This window comes from Chiloscyllium punctatum, chromosome 25 (assembly GCF_047496795.1).
Source record: "Chiloscyllium punctatum isolate Juve2018m chromosome 25, sChiPun1.3, whole genome shotgun sequence".
NCBI classification, from domain to species: domain Eukaryota; kingdom Metazoa; phylum Chordata; class Chondrichthyes; order Orectolobiformes; family Hemiscylliidae; genus Chiloscyllium; species Chiloscyllium punctatum.
Window position 1 is genome coordinate 46,094,729 of NC_092763.1, and position 21,411 is coordinate 46,116,139.

The window sequence follows — 21,411 nt, forward strand, 5'->3', positions numbered from 1 at the left end:
AAGTAATGGTGAATTTAATTCCTCATATTTTCACCTATTTTGCAGAACCCATAAAACATGACATAGATCCAGTTTTAGAATTGCTATATCGGTCTGCTCTGAAGTAACAATTCAATTATTAGTTATTACAAATTGTAGCCAATTGCCAAAACTTGACAAAAGTAAAATACAGCAAATACTGTGAATACTCAGCAGGTCAGACAGGATCTTTGAAGAGAGAAGCAGATTTAAATTCACTTTCAAATACTCTGGGCAAAGATAGAAATGCAACAGATTTGACACAACTGATAGGGACTAGGGTGGAAACAGAACTGAAGGGAAGGCCTGTGGTTGTATGGAAAATAGGATAGATTAAGTGACAAAAGATTAATGGGCAGAGGGCCAAAGGGAGCGGTAGTGGGAATTAAAGAATGTATCTAAAGGAGGTGGAACTGCCACGATGATGAATGTCTGAAAGCCAAAACAAGAAACAAACAAAGGTAAAACTGAAACCTACAAAAAAAAAGCAGAATGTGAGCGAGTACGATGGCTCAGTGGTTAACACTGCTGCCTCACAGCATCAGGGACCCAGGCTCAGGCGACTGACTGTGGAATTTGCACCTTCTCCCTGTGTCTTTATGGGTTTCCTCTCATAATGTGAAGATGTACAGATTAGGTGAGTTGGCCATGCTAAATTGCCCATAGTGCTCAGGGATATGCATTAGTCAGGGTAAAGGTAGAGTAATGGGGAACAAGTTTGGTTGGGTTACTCTTTGGAGGGTTGGTGTAGACTTGTTGAGCCTGTTTCCATACTGTAGGGATTCTATACACTACTGTTGAAGTCAGTGTTGGTCTGGAAGTTTATAAAATAGCTAATCAAGAGATGAGCTGCGATTTCTTCGCTTATATTAAGTTTGTTAGGTAGGTGGTGGTGGGAGTTGTCCTTTTAGAATGATGAAATGAGAGGGGAAGGGGTAGCATCATTCAGGAGTTAGCAGAACCAGCAAAGGATGATCTGTTAAAATCAAAGGCTAATGGAGTGGCAGGTGAGAGTAGTGGAATTATGTCATTGTTGTGGTTGTGAATAGAAGAGCTGAAAGCAGAACACAATTGAGGACCTTGTCAACTGATGTGTGAGAGTATGGGGTGGAAATTGTCAGGTGAGTGAAGAAGGTATGTCAGATGTATGGTTGTGTAATGAGGAACAGTGGGTGGGATATAATTGTTCTGTTTCATTCAAGAAACTGTGGAAATATTTTATTCTGATGTGTTTTATTTTTTACTTCTCTGTCTTTTTTTACCCTAGATTGTGAATTTAATGGCAGAGAGCTAGAGAGTGCTTGATGATGGAAAGGCTGACCATGCTTCAGTTGAAGAAACTTTGTTTAGTTTGTGTTACTGGCATTTATGGCTGCCAATGGAGAAATTATCCACCACAACTTAACAAAAAGGTACAATCCTGAGTTCCACAGAGGACAATTACTGTTTATTTAATAGAAGGGAACCATTTTATGACTTTTTATGAAAGTTTGTGTTATTTGTGTTCATTTTCTTAAGGAAATTGCCTCATTCATCCCAGAAGAGCCAAATTATACTTAAAACATTTCCAGGGCTAGCTATACCAACTGTTATTTATTTTTTCTAATGTTTTCCAGGTATGTGTTGTTATGTTAACATTGGATTCTAGTTGATCTACTGCAAGACACAAATTCAATCTACAAGATCTACTGCCATTCAAAGAAATTATTGCTGAATTACATTCAAAGTCTAACTACAGACCTTTGCTCTGTATCTTTTTCTACCCTTAGTTAGCAAACATCCATCTCAGATTTAAATTTATTAATCAAGATATAATCTATTGCTTTTTGTGGGAAGAAGCTCTTTATTTCTACAACCTTTTGCGTAGAGAATGGCCTGACTTAGACTCTCAGGCTATGTCTCCCTCTCCTAGACTCCATTTGGCAGAACATGTATTACTTCATCTAATGTATCAATTGTTTTCAAAATATTAAAGTCTTAATCAAGTCCTCACTTAACCATCTATATTCAAGGAGTACAGCTATTTTATAGAATCTCTCTTCATTAACCAATGCTTGGAGTTCTGTTACTATTATGCTGAATCTAAGCTGCTTTCCTTCCAAGATTAATACAGGCATACACTGTTTAATGAGGAAGTGAAAACTGTGCAGAGTTGTACAGATGTTGTACAAACTTGGTTTTTAGCATACTGGTTGTTTAGGCTAAGTGCTTCCTTAAAAATAACTCACTATTAATCAACAGTTTTAACTAATAACAGATTTTACATTTTGCACATCATCAATCTCTATCTCACCCCATTAAAATGAAGCTTAACAAAATTTGGAACCCGATAAACTTTATGAAATTTCTCCTTTTCAAACATCACATTGAATTCAGTCATGTTATGGCCACTGTTCTAAAACTTTTTTGTACTGTTAGATTATGTACTAAATTTAGTTAATTCGTTATTATTAAACCCAGAGTAGTCTGTCCTTTTCATATAGCTCCAGAACGCTGGCTAGAATGCAATCAAGTAATTTATGATCTTTCTAACTTGAGCTACTCTGCTTTTTAACATTTTTATGAAAATTAAGGTCACCCATCAAAATTACATTTGCTACAAACCTCTCTAACTTATCAATACATGTTTTCCATCCTTGAGTTTTGCTAGCATGAAACCTATGGACAATTCATATTGTGGCTTCAGGTCTTTTCCTTTCTCACTTCTGAAAATACAGCCTCTGCCAATATTAATCCATCACTCATATTCTCTCTCCTACAACTGTTATAACACTGGGTTGAGTTTTCATGACAGAAAAGCTTTTGGGGAGGGTCTCTAGCTTTGTGGTGGAGCACTTGAATGTCAATTAAGCTATCACTTGTTCAAACACAGACTCTACCTTTTAAATTAACAGTCACCAAAAGATGATGGTGCTGTCTGATGTTTTGGAATTGATTATCTCAGTTGGAAAGATGGCCAGAGTGTCCTGAAAAATAAAGCCAACAGCATATGTTCAATCTGAATGTGGGTGGTAGTAGTTCATAGAGAACCTGCCATATCTATAGCCCCTTAAGCTGTACATAATCAATTGTCTGTCTCTCATGGAAAAGTTCTGAGACATCACTGGGCTACAGATTTTCAGATGGTCTAAACATCCATGTAGTATACACACCAGGAGTTCAATCACCACAATTTCATTGCAAATGTGGCTTGCCCTGTCAATATGTAGATTAAAAATCATCCATGATTATTATGGAATCATTGTTGCATGCATTGTTAATATCCCCTACCTCACCACTACTGTTTGGAGGCCTATAACTAATTCGCACTAATATTTTCCACCCCTTATGCCTCTGAGCCCTACTCAAACTAATGCCATACCAATTTCCTTCACCAATACTTTTTTCATGATCATACTGACTTCATCTTTCAATAACAACCATGATTGTACCCCCTTTTCCACATTGCCTAAAGATTGAATATCCATTGAAAGTTCAGCTCCCAGCCTTGGTCACCCTGTAACCATGTCTTTGTAATCATAATCAGGTTGTCCCCACTTCCAACTATCTGAGCTGTCAATTCATCTATGTTATTGCAAATATTCTATGCATTCATACATAGTGCATTTATACCTGTCCGTGTAACAATCTTGCAACGTATTTGCTGTTAGCTCTTGTTTTCTTTGCATTCCACTTTTGCTTTCTACTTTTCTATCTTTCATTTCCATTTTGTTCACCTCACTGTTGTCTCCTCACTCCGTTTCTCATTTCCTTGTCACTCTAAACCCTCCCCCATTATACTAGCAAACACCACTGCAAAGATCCTGCTCGGAGGCAACCCATCTTATTCAGTTTCTACATCTGCAGAATTGGTCCCAATGCCTCAAGAATCCAAATCCCTCTTTCATACATCATCCCTCCCTTCGTTTATTCAATCTATTTTTCTGTTCCTGAACTTGTAGCATGTGGCACTGGGAGTAATTCTGTGTAACCCCTGGTTTTTAGGTTATTTCATGTCTTTCCATATTCTACATGCAGGATCCTATCACTCCTGTTCCTGATGTTGCTTGAAATAACATGAAGCATGACCTATGACTCTTTTCCTTTCCCCTTGATAACATCCTGAAGATGCTCAGTGATTTCTTGACACTGTCATCAGGGAGGCATCATAATGTTCTGGTATCATGTCTGTTGCTGCAGAAATGCCCATCCATTCTCCTGACAATAGGATCTTCACCACTTCCCCCCCATTCCATCCATCCTTTGCAGCTGAGCCACTCCTGGTACCGTGGACTTGGCCCTCACTGTGTTCTCTGAGCAGTATCCAAAGGAGACATACAGAGACAATGTTCCACGGCTTCCTACCTGTCTCATGCTGTACTCTGTCTGATGTTCACCCACCTCCTTTCTGTCTATGTGCTCCTTACTTGTGGTTAGACAATTTTGCTGTACATGCTGTCCATTAAAATCTCAGTCTTGTGGATACTCTGCAGTGACTCCAGCTTCTGCACCAGATCAGAAACATAATTTCCAATAGTTCAGCTGGAAATATTTCCTGCACAAACTCTCATCCTGGATACTGGAATTATCCCTAACGTCCCACATCACAAAGAGGAACATTCCATCAGATTGAATTATATTGCCATGACTTATCTTTAAATTACTCTTTCTTTTTACTTCCAATAGTTTAAACAATATTGAGTATTTACGAGAAACCTTACCTTATTCTTTATATGCTTTATACCCAATCTGAACTAAAAACCAATTTTTACATCAAAGACTGGACAGTAGAAATACTCTCCTGACCTTGCTTACCAATGCTGTCACACACGTCACACTAGCTCCCAGATCCACTTGTTGAAGTTACATTTCTCTACTGTTGAATGTTTTTAAAACTCATACCAATTGTGTAGCTTTTCTCCTTGAAGGTTTTTTCCAGTGAGATCATATTTCTGGTTTTCATCTCCCAAACTTGAAAATTTCTACTGCTTTCTCACCCTGTTTGAAACTGCCCCGATCTCATACTGCTTCTTATTATATTATTCATTTACATGCATTTGCCTTTTGTATATTTTATTAACTCTACCACCAAATTATCCCTAACGTCCCACATCACAAAGAGGAACATTCCATCAGATTGAATTATATTGCCATGACTTATCTTTAAATTACTCTTTCTTTTTACTTCCAATAGTTTAAACAATATTGAGTATTTACGAGAAACCTTACCTTATTCTTTATATGCTTTATACCCAATCTGAACTAAAAACCAATTTTTACATCAAAGACTGGACAGTAGAAATACTCTCCTGACCTTGCTTACCAATGCTGTCACACACGTCACACTAGCTCCCAGATCCACTTGTTGAAGTTACATTTCTCTACTGTTGAATGTTTTTAAAACTCATACCAATTGTGTAGCTTTTCTCCTTGAAGGTTTTTTCCAGTGAGATCATATTTCTGGTTTTCATCTCCCAAACTTGAAAATTTCTACTGCTTTCTCACCCTGTTTGAAACTGCCCCGATCTCATACTGCTTCTTATTATATTATTCATTTACATGCATTTGCCTTTTGTATATTTTATTAACTCTACCACCAAATTATATACTATTTTGAAATGTAGAAAAGACCTTAACCACTTAACAGAGAATCACCAAAGCCTCTCTCTATAATAAAGGACCAATTTCAAACCAGGTCTAATGAATATTAGGGAACTGGAACTGGAGCTGGTTGAACTTCGGATCATTCTGGAGGTGGAGGAGGTTATTGAGAGGAGGTGCAGGGAGGTAGTCGCAACCTCAGGTGCAAGAAAAAGGCAGATGGGTTACAGTCAGGGGATGGAAAGGGAACCGGCAGGCACTGCAGGGAACCCCTGTGGCCATTCCCCTCTATAACATGTATACTATTTTGATACTGTTGGGGGGATGACGTACCAGGAGTAAGCAATGGGTCGCAGGTCTCTGGCACAGAGTCTGTCCCTGTTGCTCAGAAGGGAAGGGTGGCATGAGCAGAGCATTAGTCATTGGGGTCTCCATAGTTAGGGAGACAGATAGGAGGTTCTGTGGGAATGAAAGAGACTCATGATTGGTGTGTTGCCTCCCAGGTGCCAGGGTTCATGATGTCTCGGATTGTGTTTTTGGGATCTTTGAGGCGGAGTGGGAGTAGCCCCAAGTTGTGGTCCACAGAGGTACTAACAACATTGGTAGGAAATGGGATGGGGATTCAAAGCAGAAGTTCGGGGAGCTAGGGTGGAAGCTTAGTGCTAGAGTTGTTATCTCTGGCTTGTTGCCCGTGCCACGTGCTAGCGAGGCAAGGAATAGGGAGAGAGAGAAGTTGAACACGTTGCTACAGGGATGGTGCAGGAGTGAAGGTTTCGGATACCTGGATAATTGGGGCTCATTCTGGGGTAGCTGGGACCTTTACAAACAGAATGGTTTATACCTGAACCCGAGGGGTGCCAATATCCCTGGTGGGAAATTTGCTAATACTATTCCGGAGGGTTTAAACTAATTCAACAGGGGGATGGGAACGTAAATTGTAGTTCCAGTGTCCAGGAGGTTGAGAATAGTGAGGTCAGAAATATGGTTTCAAGGTCATAAGAGTTCATCAGCAAGCAGGAAGGTGGTTTGAAGTGTGTCTACTTCAATGCCAGAAGCATCCGGAATAAGGTGGGTGAACTTGCAGCATGGGTTGGCACCTGGGACTTTGATGGTGTGGCCATTTCGGAGACATGGATAGAGCAGGGGCAGGAATGGTTGTTGCAGGTTCTGGGATTTAGATGTTTCAGTAAGAACAGAGAAGATGGTAAAAGAGGGGGAGGTATGTCACCGTTAGTCAAGGACCGTATTAAGGTGGCAGAAAGGACATTTGAGGACTTATCTACAGAGGTAGTATGGGCTGAGGTTAGAAGCAGGAAAGGAGAGGTCACCCTGTTGGGAGTTTTCTACAGGCCTCCAAATAGTTCCAGAGCTGTAGAGGAAAGGATAGCAAAGATAATTCTGGACAGGAGTGAGAGTAACAGTGTAGTCATTATGGGGGACTTTAACTTTCCAAATATTGACTGGAAAATACTAAAGTTCAAGTACTTTAGATGGGTCAGTTCTTGTCCAATGTGTGCAGGATGTAGATAGGCCAACAAGAGATGAGGCCACATTAGATTTGGTACTGGATAATGAACCTGGCCGGGTGTTAGATTTGGAGATGGGTTAGCACTTTGGTGATAGTGACCACAATTCGGTTATGCTTACTTTAGCAATGGAAAGGGATAAGTATATAACTCAGGGCAAGAGTTATTGCTGGGGAAAAGGCAATTATGATGCGATTAGGCAAGATTTAGGATGCAAAGGATAGGGAAGGAAACTGCAGGCATAATTAAAATATGGATCTTATTCAAGAAACAGCTACTGCGTGTCCTTGATAGGTATGTACTGGTCAGGCAGGGAGGAAGTGGTCGAATGAGGAACCTATGGTTTAGTAAAGAAGTTGAATCTCTTGTCAAGAGGAAGAAGAAGGCTTATGTTAGGATGAGATGTGAACGCTCAGTTAGGGCACTTGAGAGTTACAAGTTAGCCAGAAATGACCTAAAGAAAGAGCTAAGAAGAGACAGGAGGAGACATGAGAAGTGGTTGACCGATAAGATCAAGGAAAATCCTAAAGCTTTCATAGGTAGATCAGGAATGAAAGAATGATTAAAGAAAGATTAGGCCAATCACGGATAGTAGTGGGATCGTGTGCGTGGAGTCTGAGGAAATAGCAGAAGGACTAAGTTAATATTTTTCGTCAGTGTTCACACTAGAAAAGACAATGTTGTTGAGGAAAATACTGAGATACAGGCTACTAGACTAGATGGGATTGAGGTTTACAAGGAGCAGATGTTAGCAATTCTGGAAAGTGTGAAAATAGATAAGTTCCCTGGGCCAAATAGGATTTATCCTCGGATTCTCTGGGAAGCCAGGGAGGAGATTGCAGAGCCTTTGGCTTTGATCTTTATGTTGTCATTGCCTACAGGAAAAGTCCTAGAAGACTGGAGGATAGCAAATATCGTCCCCTTGTTCAAGAAGGGGAGTAGAGACAACCCTGGTAATTATAGACCAGTGAGCATTACTTCGGTTGTTGGTAAAGTGTTGGAAAAGGTTATAAGAGACAGGATTTATACAGGGGAACCTTGATTATCAGAACAAGATGGGTGGGCACTATTTCGTTTAGATAATTGATTATTCAATTAATCAATTAAATGCCTTTTCTCAGGGGCTAAGAGTTTTGAAAGTCCGCACCCCTCAACCACCGCCCCCAGACCAACTCCACTCCCCCACCTCCAACCCCGTCCAACTCCGCCCCCCGCCCGCACCTCCAAACCCCACCATTGTCCAACACTACCCCCTGCCCACACCCCCCAACCCCCAACACTGTTCAACTCTGCCCCTCCGCCCATGCCCCCATGCCCAACATCACCCAACACCACCCCCGCCCGCCCCCAACACCATTCAACCATGTCCAACTCTGCCACTCGCCCCCAATCCTGTCCAACACCGCCCCCACCCTGAACACCATCCCATCCCCCAAAGTCCAACTCCGCCCCTGCCCCAACACAGTCCAACACTGCACCCCTCTCCCAATCCCCAACACTGTCCAACTTCACCCTCCACACGCCCCCAACCCCCAACACCATCCAACACCTTCCAACTCCGCCCCTGCCCCAACACCGTCCATCACCGCCCTCAACCTCCAACCCCCAACACTGTCCAACTTCACCCTCCACCCGCCCCAACACCATCCAACACCACCCCCATCCCCTTCCATCCCCTCCCCCTCTCTGGGGCAGCCGAACTGTACACCAACAAGACTGCTGATACTGCCTTTGTGTGATGAGTCTCCAAATAGCACACACAGCCCCATACACACACACAACGTTTTACCGTAACTTTTTGACAGGTTCCACATTTACCCTGTACAGGACAGGACAATGTTGAAGAGATTATCTGGGGAAGGGGTGGGGGGGGTGCGGGGCGTTGAGGGTACACCCCTATGTAGAACTCCAGGGCAACTGTGGGGATAGAGAGAGGGCAGGGTGTCAGTCACTTGGAGACGGTGTCTGTTTAATCACTGTAAACAAAAGACGCGATCAGTGATGGAAACACGCCTTTGATGTAATGTTTCTGTTTGGACCTCGAGATCCCCTTCAGATAATCCGATTTTCAGATAATTGGTATTCAGATAATCGAGGTTCCTCTGTAATCATCTAGAGAGGAATAAGTTGATTAGAGATAGTCAACACGGTTTTGTGAAGGGTAGTTTGTGTCTCACAAACCTTATTGAGTTCTTTGAGATGGTGACCAAACAGGTCATGAGGGTAAAGCAGTTGATGTGTATATGGATTTCAGTAAAGTGCTTGATAGGGTTCCCCATGGTAGGCTATTGCACAAAATGTGGAGGCATGGGATTGAGGATGATTTAGTGGTTTGGATCAGAAATTGGCTAGCTGAAAAAAGATACGGGTTGCTGGTTGATAGGAAATGTTCATCCTGGAGTTTAGTTACCAGTGGTGTACCACAAGGAACACTGCTATTTGTCATTTTTATAAATGACCTGAATGAGGGCATAGAAATATGGGTTAGTAAGTTTGCAGATGACACTAAGGTCAGTGAAGTTGTGGGTAATGCTTAAGGATGTTACAGGTTACATAGGGACATGGATAAGCTGCAGAGCTGGGCTGAGAGGTGGCAAATGGAGCTTAATGTGGAAACATGTAAGGTGATTAATTTTGGAAGGAGCAACAGGAATGCAGCATGCTGGGCTAATGGTAAGGTTCTTGGTAGTGTAGATGAGCAGAGAGATCTCGGTGTCCACGTACATAGATGCTTGAAAGTTGCCACCCACGTTGATAGGGTTTAGATTAGATTACTTACAGTGTGGAAACAGACTCTTCGGCCCAACAAGTCCACACCAACCCTCCAAAGAGCAACCCACCCGTACGCATTTGCCTACACTCCCCCCTTCACCTAACATTATAGGCAATTTAGCATGGCCAATTCACCTAACCTGCACATTTTTGGACAGTGGGAGGAAACCAGAGCACCCAGAGGAAACCCATGCAGACACGGGGAGAATGTGCAAACTCCACACAGACATTTGCCTGAGGCGGGAATTGCACCTGGGTCTCTGGCGCTGTGAGTTAGCAGTTCTAACCACTGTGCCACCGTGCCGGGTTGTGAAGAAGGCATACGATGTGTTAACTATTATTGGTAGAGGGATTGAGTTTCAGAGCCATGAGGTCATGCTGCAGCTGTACAAAACTCTGGTGCGGCCGCACTTAGTATTGCATACATTTCTGGTCACTACATTATAGGAAGGATGGGGAAGCTTTGGAAAGGTTTCAGAGGAGACTTAGTAGAATGTTGCCTGGTATGGAGGGAAGGTCTTATGAGGGACTTGAGGCTGTTTTCTTTAGGGAGAAGAAGGTTGAGAGGTGACTTAATTGAGACATGCAAGATAATTAGAGGGTTAGATGGGATGGAAATGACAGCCTTATTTCTCGGATGGCAATGGCGAGCACGGGGGGACATAGCTTTAAATTGAGGGGTGATAGATATAGGACAGATATCAGAGGTAGTTTCTTTACTCAGAGAGTAGTAGGGGCATGGAACGCACTGCCTGCAACAGTAGACTTACCAACTTTAAGGGCATTTAAATGGTCATTGAAAAATCATATGGATGAAAATGGAATAGCGTAGGATAGATGGGCATCAGATTAGCTCCACAGGGCAGTGCAACATTGAGAGCCAGAAGGCCTGAACTGCGCTGTAATGTTCTGTGCTCTATGTTCTAATATGGCTCTGCCTAGATTGAGTGCCACAGGGTCCACTTCTCTCAGTGATACTGAGTGCCTATCTCAGGTCCTCACCTTGTCAGCTCTTCTCCTTGTTTATTATGTTTTATATATTAGTATGCAAAATTTTTATCCAGGCAAGAAATCTGTCCAACTTCTCTAATGCTACCTTTGTAATAATGCCTAATACATTGCTAATTTGTCACTTGCTATAATTATGAGCAAGATTTTCCCTGGGAACTTCAGAATGGCGACACCAGGATCAGAAAGAGTGTCAAAGTTCATGCCTGGGAGAAACCACTTAGCCATGATCATCCCAATGGGTGGTCCTCCAGTGTTGAAGAAATAATCAAGGCACCCACGACCCAACACTTTGAAGATTAAAAACAAAAAATCAGATGAACAGCAGGTCATCATTGAGAGGAGGGAGTGGAGTGAGGAAGGCAGGAATAATGGGAAATATCTCCGCAGCTGTAATTAAAAGCAGGAAAGCAGTAAGGTTTTAAAGCCTGCCTGGAGTGCTACACCACCGATGGTCTTCCAGCCAGAGGCCACCTCCAGCCAACTGCACTGTTCCTTAGTGCCTCTCGGAGTCAGACTCTGACAAAACATTTTCATAGGCTTTTAACAAGCTCAGTTGGCTACCAATTGCTTTTATGAGCAAGTTTCACAGCACCATGTCTTCCCTAGATCTTGTCTCCAGAAAATAGTTCAGGGGTGAAATAATACCAAGAAACCAGAATATCTCTGCTTGTATACATGTTCAGATCACTAAAATGGCACAGCCACTTTTGCCATTTCTAGCTTTCATTTATTAGCTTGTTATTAACATTTTAAATTTGATAATGTAATTACTCAATGTCTAATTTCCATGTTGTACTTCAATCTGGTTTGATTTGAGGTAAAATTGCTATTAGTCTTCCTTGTCTATCAATCTCTTCACATTAGCATCTCCTTAACTCCAATTTGTTATTTCTACAGACCATATCTTTTCTTTAATGCAATTTAGCTCATTTGAAGTTGATTGGTGGTTAACTCCCAAAAACTTTATGAACTTTCTAAAAAGTTTAAGAAACTAAGTTAAATTTCAGTTTGACAACAGCTCATTTTTTATATTTCACCCACTATTTACCAATGAATTTCTGCTCTTGCTGACTTCTTGACAATGTACACAAGCAGGAGGCTGGAAGAACACAGCAAACCAGGCAGCATCAGGAGGTGATACCCAATGTTTCACCATTCTTCAGAACTGGGGTGGGGGTAAGGGGAGCTGTAGATAAATGGGGGAGTGGGGGAGGGTTTTGGGTGAGGAGAGTGCCGGTGTAGTGAGGTAATGGTAGGTGAACGCTCGCAGAGGGTATGGCCTGGTTGGTCAATGGGAGGAATGAATCCGGTTGTTTGCTGGAAGGAAGGGTCAATCAGAGGAATGGAAGGGAGAAGGCAGGGCTGGAAAGGGAGTCAGGAAATGGGAAGGGAGGTTATTTGAAATTGGAGAACTTCATCCAGGGTCCCAAACAGTCCTTCCGGATGAGACAGAAGTTCACGCGTTTCTCCTCCAACCTAAATTTTCTGTTACCAGTGCTCCCAATGTGGTCTTCTCTACATCAATTAGACCAAACGCAAATGAAGGGCACATTTCGCCAAGCAATTTAGCTGGGCCCACAAGGGCCAACCTGACCTCCCAGTCACCGCCCATTTTAATTTCCCTTCCCATTCCCTTTCTAACATGACCATGCTTGGCCTCCTCCATTGCCACAGCGAATCAGACCGCAAATTGGAGGAACAGCACCTCACCTACTACCTGGACAGCCTACAGCCCAGAGGACTCAACATTGAATTCTCCAATTTCAAATAAGATTTCTTCCCATAGCGCGACTCCCCTTCTAGGCCTGCCTCCTCCCTCCCATTCCTATGATTGACCCTTCCTTCCATCTACCAACCAGTTTTATTCCTGCCATCAGCCAACCAGGCTGTACCCTCTACCTATACTCACCTATCACTACCTCATCACTCCCCACCCAAAACCCTCTCTCCATCCCCCTTTATCTGCAGCTCCCCTTACACTCACCCTGAGTCCTGAAGAAGGGTTATACCCGAAACGTTGACTTCTCCACCTCCTGATGTTGCCTGACTTGCTGTGTTCTTCCAGCCTCCTGTTTATCTCCTTTGGATTCCAGCATCTGCAGTTTTATTGTCTCCAACGTCTTGACAATGTTATATCCAGCTGTGGCTGACCTGAGAGTGTAACCAGTTTCACTGCAAAATTCCTGTGTGCAGTGTCACACTTGAAAATGAGTAAAATGCCATAAGTATTTAAAATCGGTAAGCACTGAGCTCTGCCAGGGCTAGAAATGTATCAATGAAGAAACACGATTGGGATAACATTAAGTCTTCGAGTCGTAAATTATGAAGACAAGTTGACAGATTATCTGACTGGGATCTTTCAAATAATACTGAATAATAATTTCGTACTTAATACTTTCTAACCAACACATGTCCTTTAAATTACAAGTTGGTTATATTTCGCAGGTTGATCAGCTCTCAGGTCAGGCTTCATTTTTCTACTGACTCAAATTGGCAGGGTTTTATTTGAATTTGAGGTTGAATTGCAGGATTTTATTTGGATTTGAGGTTGAATTGCAATTGATACATTAAACAAATATCGGAAATGCAAAAAAAAACAAACCATATATAAAAAAAACTGCACAATCATCCCCTGGGTTCGGTTCAATTCAATCATTTTGATTGTTGTGATCAGTGGGGTGTGGTACGTATTGCTTTGCCATGGCAAGTCGTGTGGAGCTTTATCTGTGTTCTAACTGGAAAACAAGTCTATAAAATGATGTATGTTGTGTCTTGGGTGTGTTCTTACTCATGTGAACGTTTGATGTTGGAATGCTTGATCGTGTGCCAGTTATGAGGTAGAGTATACGCAGATGACTATATCTTAACATAAACTATTAATAGTCTTTTTGCTGTGGTATGATTAAATAATTGTTACCTTCATTTTGAATTTCTGAACTTTGTTTAATTCTAATAGTTAGACTGATCTTGTCCATTAGGGGATAAGAATAAAATATGTACTGGGGAAACATGCAACCAAAATGAAAAGCAAAGAAATATAGTCAAATAAACAAATAGAGTTTCTTTCTGCTATGTATCTGGAATTTGAAAGGGAACAGAAGCTTCATTGTGCTTGAAGTGCAGTCACATACACAATCCTTAAAAATAGCAAAAAAACCCATGTCGCTCAGGACAATGCTCCCATTTCTGCATTTCCATGGGTTGCATCTTAAACAAAATATGGCTAATCTTCACTGCCGAGGTGAAGTCTGATGGGATAGATCACCAGCCTGTTATAAATTCCTCTATATCCCTTTATCCCCCAATGATTTCAGTATTAGTAAAATCAAACACATTCTACAATGACTGGGCATTTTGCTTTGTGAGACTGTTGTCCATGTTGTCAATAAAGTTTATTTTATATGAATGCACCTGGTATTTCACTTCTTACTTTTTTTTAAGTTGTAGGACTGATTGGCCCAGGTTCCATTATTTGGCTTGCATCCTGTGGATGCACAGCACAATTCCTGCATGTGCCGAGTGATGAATTGTTGTTTGATTTCTCACTCTCTCAATTTGCCACTCAAAGCTCTGAACCATACCAGTGCAAGTAAATTGGATAGCTTTTGCCATTTTATGTAATTTACCCCATACTGTGTCAGGGAGCTCTGTTATGATCTTGATAGGGATGAGCAATGTTGAAAAGCATGTTCAAATTTCCAGTTATTAACTAGAAGAGTTATACCACAAGATTCTTCATTTTAAACCAAAAGCATTTTTTGTTTTGCTTGACAAGAATTAAAGAGAGAAATATTACAAAGGCAATTATATTTTGGAAATATGATTTGTTCTACTTGTATTTCCATCTAAGGAGACATCTTGAGGACTTCTTTACTTGATCTGAGATTTAAATTATGATGTGCAAGAGCTCTCAAGAGTTATTTTTCCTCAATGTTTGTGCTTTTCTAATTACTGTGATTTCTTGCGTTTCTTCCAGTAGCAATCGACTAAGCAATTTCATAAGCTCTCCTTAATCATTTCACAATTAAAGATTCCCCAGCTCAAGCTAATGACTCCATATCAAAAAGTACCGTTGGTTTCTGGTAGCCCACTGAAACTGAAACTGCTTCCAGCTACTTCCAAGTATCATCGATGTTTCTAGGCAAGAACTTTCAAAAGCTGATTGGGGGCAGATGTTCACAGGTAAAGGGATGGCTGGAAAATGGGAAGCTTTCAGAAATGAGATAACAAGAGTCCAGAGACAGTATAGAACATAGAACATAGAACAATACAGTGCAGAACAGACCCTTTGGCCCTCAATGTTGCGCCAACCTGTGAAGTAATCTAAAAAGCCCACCCCCCTACTCTTTTCCATCATCACCCAATGTGCTTATGCAAGGACTGTTTAAATGTCCATAATGTGGCTGAGTTAACTACATTGGCAGGCTGGGCATTCCGCACCCGTACCACTCTCTGTGTAAAGAACCTGCCTCTGACATCTGTCTTAAATTTATCAACCCTCAATTTGTAGCTATGCCCCCTTGTACAAGCTGACATCGTCATCCTAGGAAAAAGACTTTCACTGTCTACCCTATCTAATTCTCTGATCATCTTGTATTTCTCTATCAAATCCCCTCTTAGCCTTCTTCTCTCCAATGAGAACAGACCCAAGTCTCTCAACCATTCCTCATAAGACCTTCCCTGCAGACCAGCCAACATCCTGGTAAATCTCCTCTGCATCTTTTCCAATGCTTCCACATCCTTCCTGTAATGAGGTGACCAGGACTGTACACAATATTCCAAATGTGGCCACACTAGCATTTTGTATAGTTGTATGCCACCTCGGTAGACGAGTCATCGTCAAAAGTTCTTTTAGCCACCGTTTTACTGTCCTTGAAAAACAAGGACATACTTTACTTCTTTACTGCCTTCTTTACTGCCTTCTCTGTTCTTAATGTAAGATCTAAATCCTGGAACCTGCAACATTCATTCCTGCTCTTTCCATGTCTCCGAAATGGCCACAACATCATATATTCCCATTAAGGTGAAAGGAAAGGCTGGTAAGTGTAGGGAATGCTGGATGACAAAAGATGTTGAGGGCTTGGTTAAGAAAAAGAAGGAAGAATATGTCAGGTATAGGCAAGATAGATCAAATGAATCCTTAGAAGAGTATAAAGGCAGTAGGAGTATACTTAAGAGGGGAGGCAAGAGGGCAATAAAGGGATCATGAGATAGCTTTGGCAAATAGAGTGAAGGAGAATCCAAAGCATCTTTACAAGTACATTAAGGACAAAAAGGTAACAAGGGAGAGAATAGAGCGCCTCAAAGATCAGCAAGGCGGCCTTTGTAATGAGCCACAGGAGATGGAGGAGATACTAAATGAGTATTTTGCATCAATGTTTACTGTGGAAAAGGACAAGGAAGATATTAAATGTCGGGAAATAGGTAGTGACATCTTGAAAAATGTCCATATTACAGAGGAGGATGCACTGAGTGTCTTGAAACACATAAAAGTGGATAAGTCCTCAGGACCTGATCAGGTGTACTCTCGAATTCTGTGGGAATGAAGTGAAGTGATTGCTGGGCTCCTTGCTGAGATATTTGTATCATTGATAGTCACAAGTGAGGTGCTGGAAGACTGGAGGTTGGCTAACCTGGTGCAACTGCTTAAGAAGTGTAGCAAGGATGAGCCAGGGAACTATAGACCATTGAGTCTGACATCAATGGTGGGCAATTTGTTGAAGGGAATCCTGAGGGACAGGATGTACATGTATTTGGAAAGGCAAGGACTAATTAGAGATAGTCAGCATGGCTTTGTGTGTGGGAAATCACGTCTCACAAAAATTGATTGAGTTTGGTGAAGATGTAACAAAGAGTATTGATGAGGGCAGAGTGGTGGATGTGATCTATATGGACTTCAGTAAGGCATTCAATGAAATTCACCATGGTAAATTGGTTAGCATGGTTAGATCTCATGGAATACAGGGAGAATTAGCCATTTGGATACAGAACTGGTTCAAAGATAGAAGACAGAGGGTTGTGGTGAAGGGTTGCTTTTCAGACTGGAGACCTGTTACCAGTGGAGTGCCACAAGGATCGGTGCTGGGTCCTCTACTTTTCATCATTTATATAAATGATTTGGATGCGAGCATAAGAGGTACAGTTAGTACGTTTGCAGATGACACCAAAATTGGAGGTGCACTGGACAGCAAAGAGGGCTACCTCAGATTACAACAGGATCTTGATCAGAAGGGTCAGTGGGCTGAGAAGTGGCAGATGGAATTTAATTTAGATAAATGCGAGGTGCTGCATTTTGGGAAAGCAAATCTTAGCAGGAGTTATGGTAAGATTCTAGGAAGTGTTCCTGAACAAAGAGACCTTGGAGTGCAGGTTCATAGCTCCTTGAAAGTGGAGTCACAGGTAGATAGAATTGTGAAGAAGGCGTTTAGTATGCTTTCCTTTATTGGTCAAAGTATTGAGTACAGGAGTTGGGAGGTCGTGTTGCGGCTGTAGAGGATATTGGTTAGGCCACTGTTGGAATATTGTGTGCAATTCTGTTCTTCTTCCTATTGGAAGGATGTTGTGAAACTTGAAATGATTCAGAAAAGATTTACAAGGATGTTGCCAGGGTTGGAGGATTTGAGCTATAGGGAGAGGTTGAACAAGCTGGGGCTGTTTTCCCTGGAGTGTCGGAGGCTGAGAGGTGACCTTACAGAGGTTTATAAAATCATGAGGGGCATGGATAGGATAAATAAATAAAGTATCTTCTATGTGGTGGGGAAGTCCAGAACTAGAGGGCATAGGTTTATGGTGAGAGGGGAAAGATATAAAAGAGACCTAAGGGGCAACTTTTTCACGCAGAGGGTGGTACATGCATGGAATGACTTGCCAAAGGAAGTGGTGGAGGCTGGTACAACTGCAATATTTAAGAGGCATCTGGAAGGGTATATGAATAGGAAGGATTTGGAGGGATATGGGCCGGGTGCTGACAGGTGGGGCTAGATTGGGTTGGGATATCTGGTCAGCATGGACGAGTTGGACTGAAGGGGCTGTTTCTGTGCTGTACATCTCTATGTCTCTGATACTCAACATCACAAACCAGCTATCCAGCCCAAATGAGTAACTAATTCCCGCAACAATGTGGCATACTTGTGATTTCTCAAATAGATACTGAAACTTATTATCTCTAAATCTCTGGCCTGGGAAACAATTGCCCCTATTGAAAGAACTGTAGACATCCCAGGAGGAACGTTAGAGGGATCCAAATGACACGGAGTGAGGAGTGAGGCAGAATCAGGCAACAAGTGTGGTGAGGCTCATCATGACATTACAAGCAACGCATCTTTCATGCTTTTCACAAGCAATGTTGCAAGATTCTCACTAGGAAGTAACAAGATGCTAATTGATTGGGATTATTGCTTGTTAAATAACTTGTTAACATCTCCCATCCCTCATAATGAGCCAGGATCATTCTTCAGGGACCAGGAAGTGAAAGAGATGTCTGAGGAGGTAGCCTCTTTTATTAGCCTACAGTTTCCCAACTCAGATACCAACACATCAGGGCGATATTGCATAAATAATATTAGTGCACTGGGTGACACCACAGCACCAGAGTGCAGGAGGACATGCCTGAAATCCCCTTCAGAGTAACGTGTCAATGATAAGGAGAAACATGGAGGCTCAGGGATCACCTTTTAGGGCTCAGTAATTTTCCAGTCAGCAACAGATATGTAGGTATTTGGTAGAGTTTCTAAGGCACTGGGTGTTCTGGCACTGTGAATGGAAAGGTCTAATAGCATGAAGAGCTCCACATTGCGCCAGGGCTCAATTCCATGCAGTCAGACCATGAGAGATTAATTAAAGTCATTAAAATAGGTAGAAGTCCTGACATTCATGGAATTCATCAGGGGTTGTGTACCTTTTACAGGTCACCTTGTTAGCCCAGTGATTGCTGGAATGGATAATTGATACATACCAGCAGCTCACCCCTTTAACTCTATGTAGGGCAGCTTAAGGCTAAGGAAGTTATCTGAGGAGGGTAAAGGCTTCTCAATACCCTCATCTCCTTAAACCTTCCCAGCGAAATCACCAGAGATCTTCTGCTTGAAAGATACTGCTGCCTAGGCAGAGTTGCACAGTTTAAACATGATTCCCAGTAGGTGCATACACAATGAGGCAGGACATTACAATTCTCATTGCTGTATCGACTGCCTTCTCCTCCTCAGAGGCAACATTGAGGGCCCTCCATAGGAGTTGCAAAAGCAAAGGTTAGTATCTCACCTAGACCATTAATCCATTCACCATTAGTATACTTCCCATAACATTTATATCACATTTGAGCACTTCTTGAATTTATTTACTTAAACTTATGCATGAGTTGCTATGTTTTTGTACACTACATTATTCAAAAAAAATGCTAAAATCATGAAGGGATTCTTACCAGTGTTAATAAGGATGACATGCTGAAGTCCATGTTCACATGACATCATGAGGACCAAACTTGTCAGCTGATTTGTGAGGGCTTGCATCATTCTCTGCTGTAGAACATAAAAATCTCAAAGTTCCAAGTTCAAGTACTGAGATGCTCTTCGAATTGTCAATCCAAACTTTTCACTTTAAGACAATCATGGCAAAAATCTAGGCCCTTATGTCATGACTTTCAGTGTGTAATAGAATCATCTTTCCTTTGTATAATAGTACCTGTCCTATCATTACAGGGCACATGCATCTGGTGTCTGATCTTGTGCTGTGCCTTTGGCATCTGTGTTTTCTGGTTTTACTGTTGGTGGGCACTGCGCAATGACTACAGCAACTTAAATGAGTAAGTATGAAATGTTTACAGCATCCTTCTAATATTTGACCTTCCATTCTGTTCATTAAATACATCTTGTGTTTTTAAATTTTTACCTTAGATTTTTTTCTCCTGCTCAGCACCAAAGATTATTCTTGTAATTGAGTCTTCACTCCCAGCTGGGTGGAATGCATTTTTATGAACAGAAACTTGGATATTTATCATGAGGCCAAGGCCAATCCAAAACTTTTTAGCATAATGTTTTGCTATCCCATGCTTCTACGTAATTTGTTTAATTTTGAAAGGCAGTAGAATGAATACACTTTTTAGATCATGACAGAAACTTTAGATTGTAAAATTTAGAATTGTAGTATCGCTATTGCGCATAGTCCCTCTTGTCTATGCCATTCAGTGTCCCAGAGCAACTCAACTCATTCACAATTCAACGAATTCACCAAAGCCCTGCAAATGTTTCTTTTCAAATGCGTATCCCACTCCCTTTTGAAACAACCTCAATTGTATCCACCACCATCACACACTTGGGAAGTGCTTTCCAGATACTGACGCTACTTTATAAGAAGTTTCACCTCTTTACTATTGATTGTTTTGTCCATCACTTTATATCAGTTTCTTCTGGTTCTTGACCCATTCACCTACAAGAATAGTTTGTTTTGTATATATTATGCCAAGGTGAGGGTCTTGTGGTTCAGTAAATCATACCCATGCCTCTTAAACTTGAAGCGTTGTGTTCAAGTATCACTGCAGGACTTGTTAGACATTGAAGGAATATCTAAGATATGGCTAACCAGGTTGGTAGGGATAAAGTGAGGACTGCAGATACTGGACATCAGAGTCAAAGAGTGTGGTGCTGGAAAACCACAGAAGGTCAGGCAGCATCCGAGGGAGAATTGACATTTCAAGCATCAGGAATTCCTGATGAAGGACTTATGCTTGAAACATCAATTCTCCTGCTCCTCAGATGTTGCCTTACTGGCCGTGCTTTTTCAGAACTATAATGTTTAACCAGGTTGATAATCAACCTGTTAATTCTTCCATGGCAGGTGGTAAAAGCAGGAGAGATTCCTGCTCTGCCATATTTGATGTGGAGGATTGCCACTCAAACTATAACCATTTCTGTCTCTCTGAAGAAAAAAGCTATGCCAATACTCCCCGATGGACAATGGCTAATTACAGACATGCCTTGTTTAGACACCACCTTTAATTTGAACACATCTATCAAATCACCTCTGACCATGCCTTAAGGAAGACAAGTCCAGCTTCTCCAATCTATCATTAAAGTCCCTCATTCCTGGATCTATTCTCCTAATTCTTTTCTGTACTCTATCTAAAACCCTCATACTTTTCAAACAGCACTGCCCAGACTTTGACACACACTTCATCAAAAGCTAAATCAAAGTTTTCTAGAGGTGCATCATAACTTCCTTGATTGTGAATTATATTCCTGTATTTATAAAAACCAGGATTCAGTATGCCTTTTTAACCACTTTTTCAACCTGCTGTGCTATCTTCAACAATTTATGCATACATATCCCCAGGTATTTTACTCCCTGTACCTTTTTTATCTTATAATTACTTTCTCCTTATTTTTCCTTCCAAACTGTACTACTTCCCATTTCCCTCAGTAAATTTAATCTGTCATGTCTTGTCCTTTACACCTTTAAGGAAGTTTATTATAGTCTTCCTCAAAGGTCATAAGATTCCCAAACTCTGAGT

The 21,411-nt window shown here is 41.5% G+C and overlaps 1 protein-coding gene across 2 annotated transcripts in view; it reads left to right on the top strand.

The window, feature by feature from the left end:
• gdpd2 (glycerophosphodiester phosphodiesterase domain containing 2) overlaps positions 1-21,411 on the top strand; it is a 129,187-nt gene that overhangs the window by 34,583 nt on the left and 73,193 nt on the right. For both annotated transcript variants that reach the window (XM_072595197.1, XM_072595198.1), the window contains exons 2-3: positions 1,286-1,430; positions 19,604-19,707. In XM_072595197.1, coding sequence (XP_072451298.1) covers positions 1,323-1,430; positions 19,604-19,707 — 212 coding nt within the window. In that variant the 5' untranslated portion in view covers positions 1,286-1,322. The remainder of the gene's footprint in view (positions 1-1,285; positions 1,431-19,603; positions 19,708-21,411) is intronic.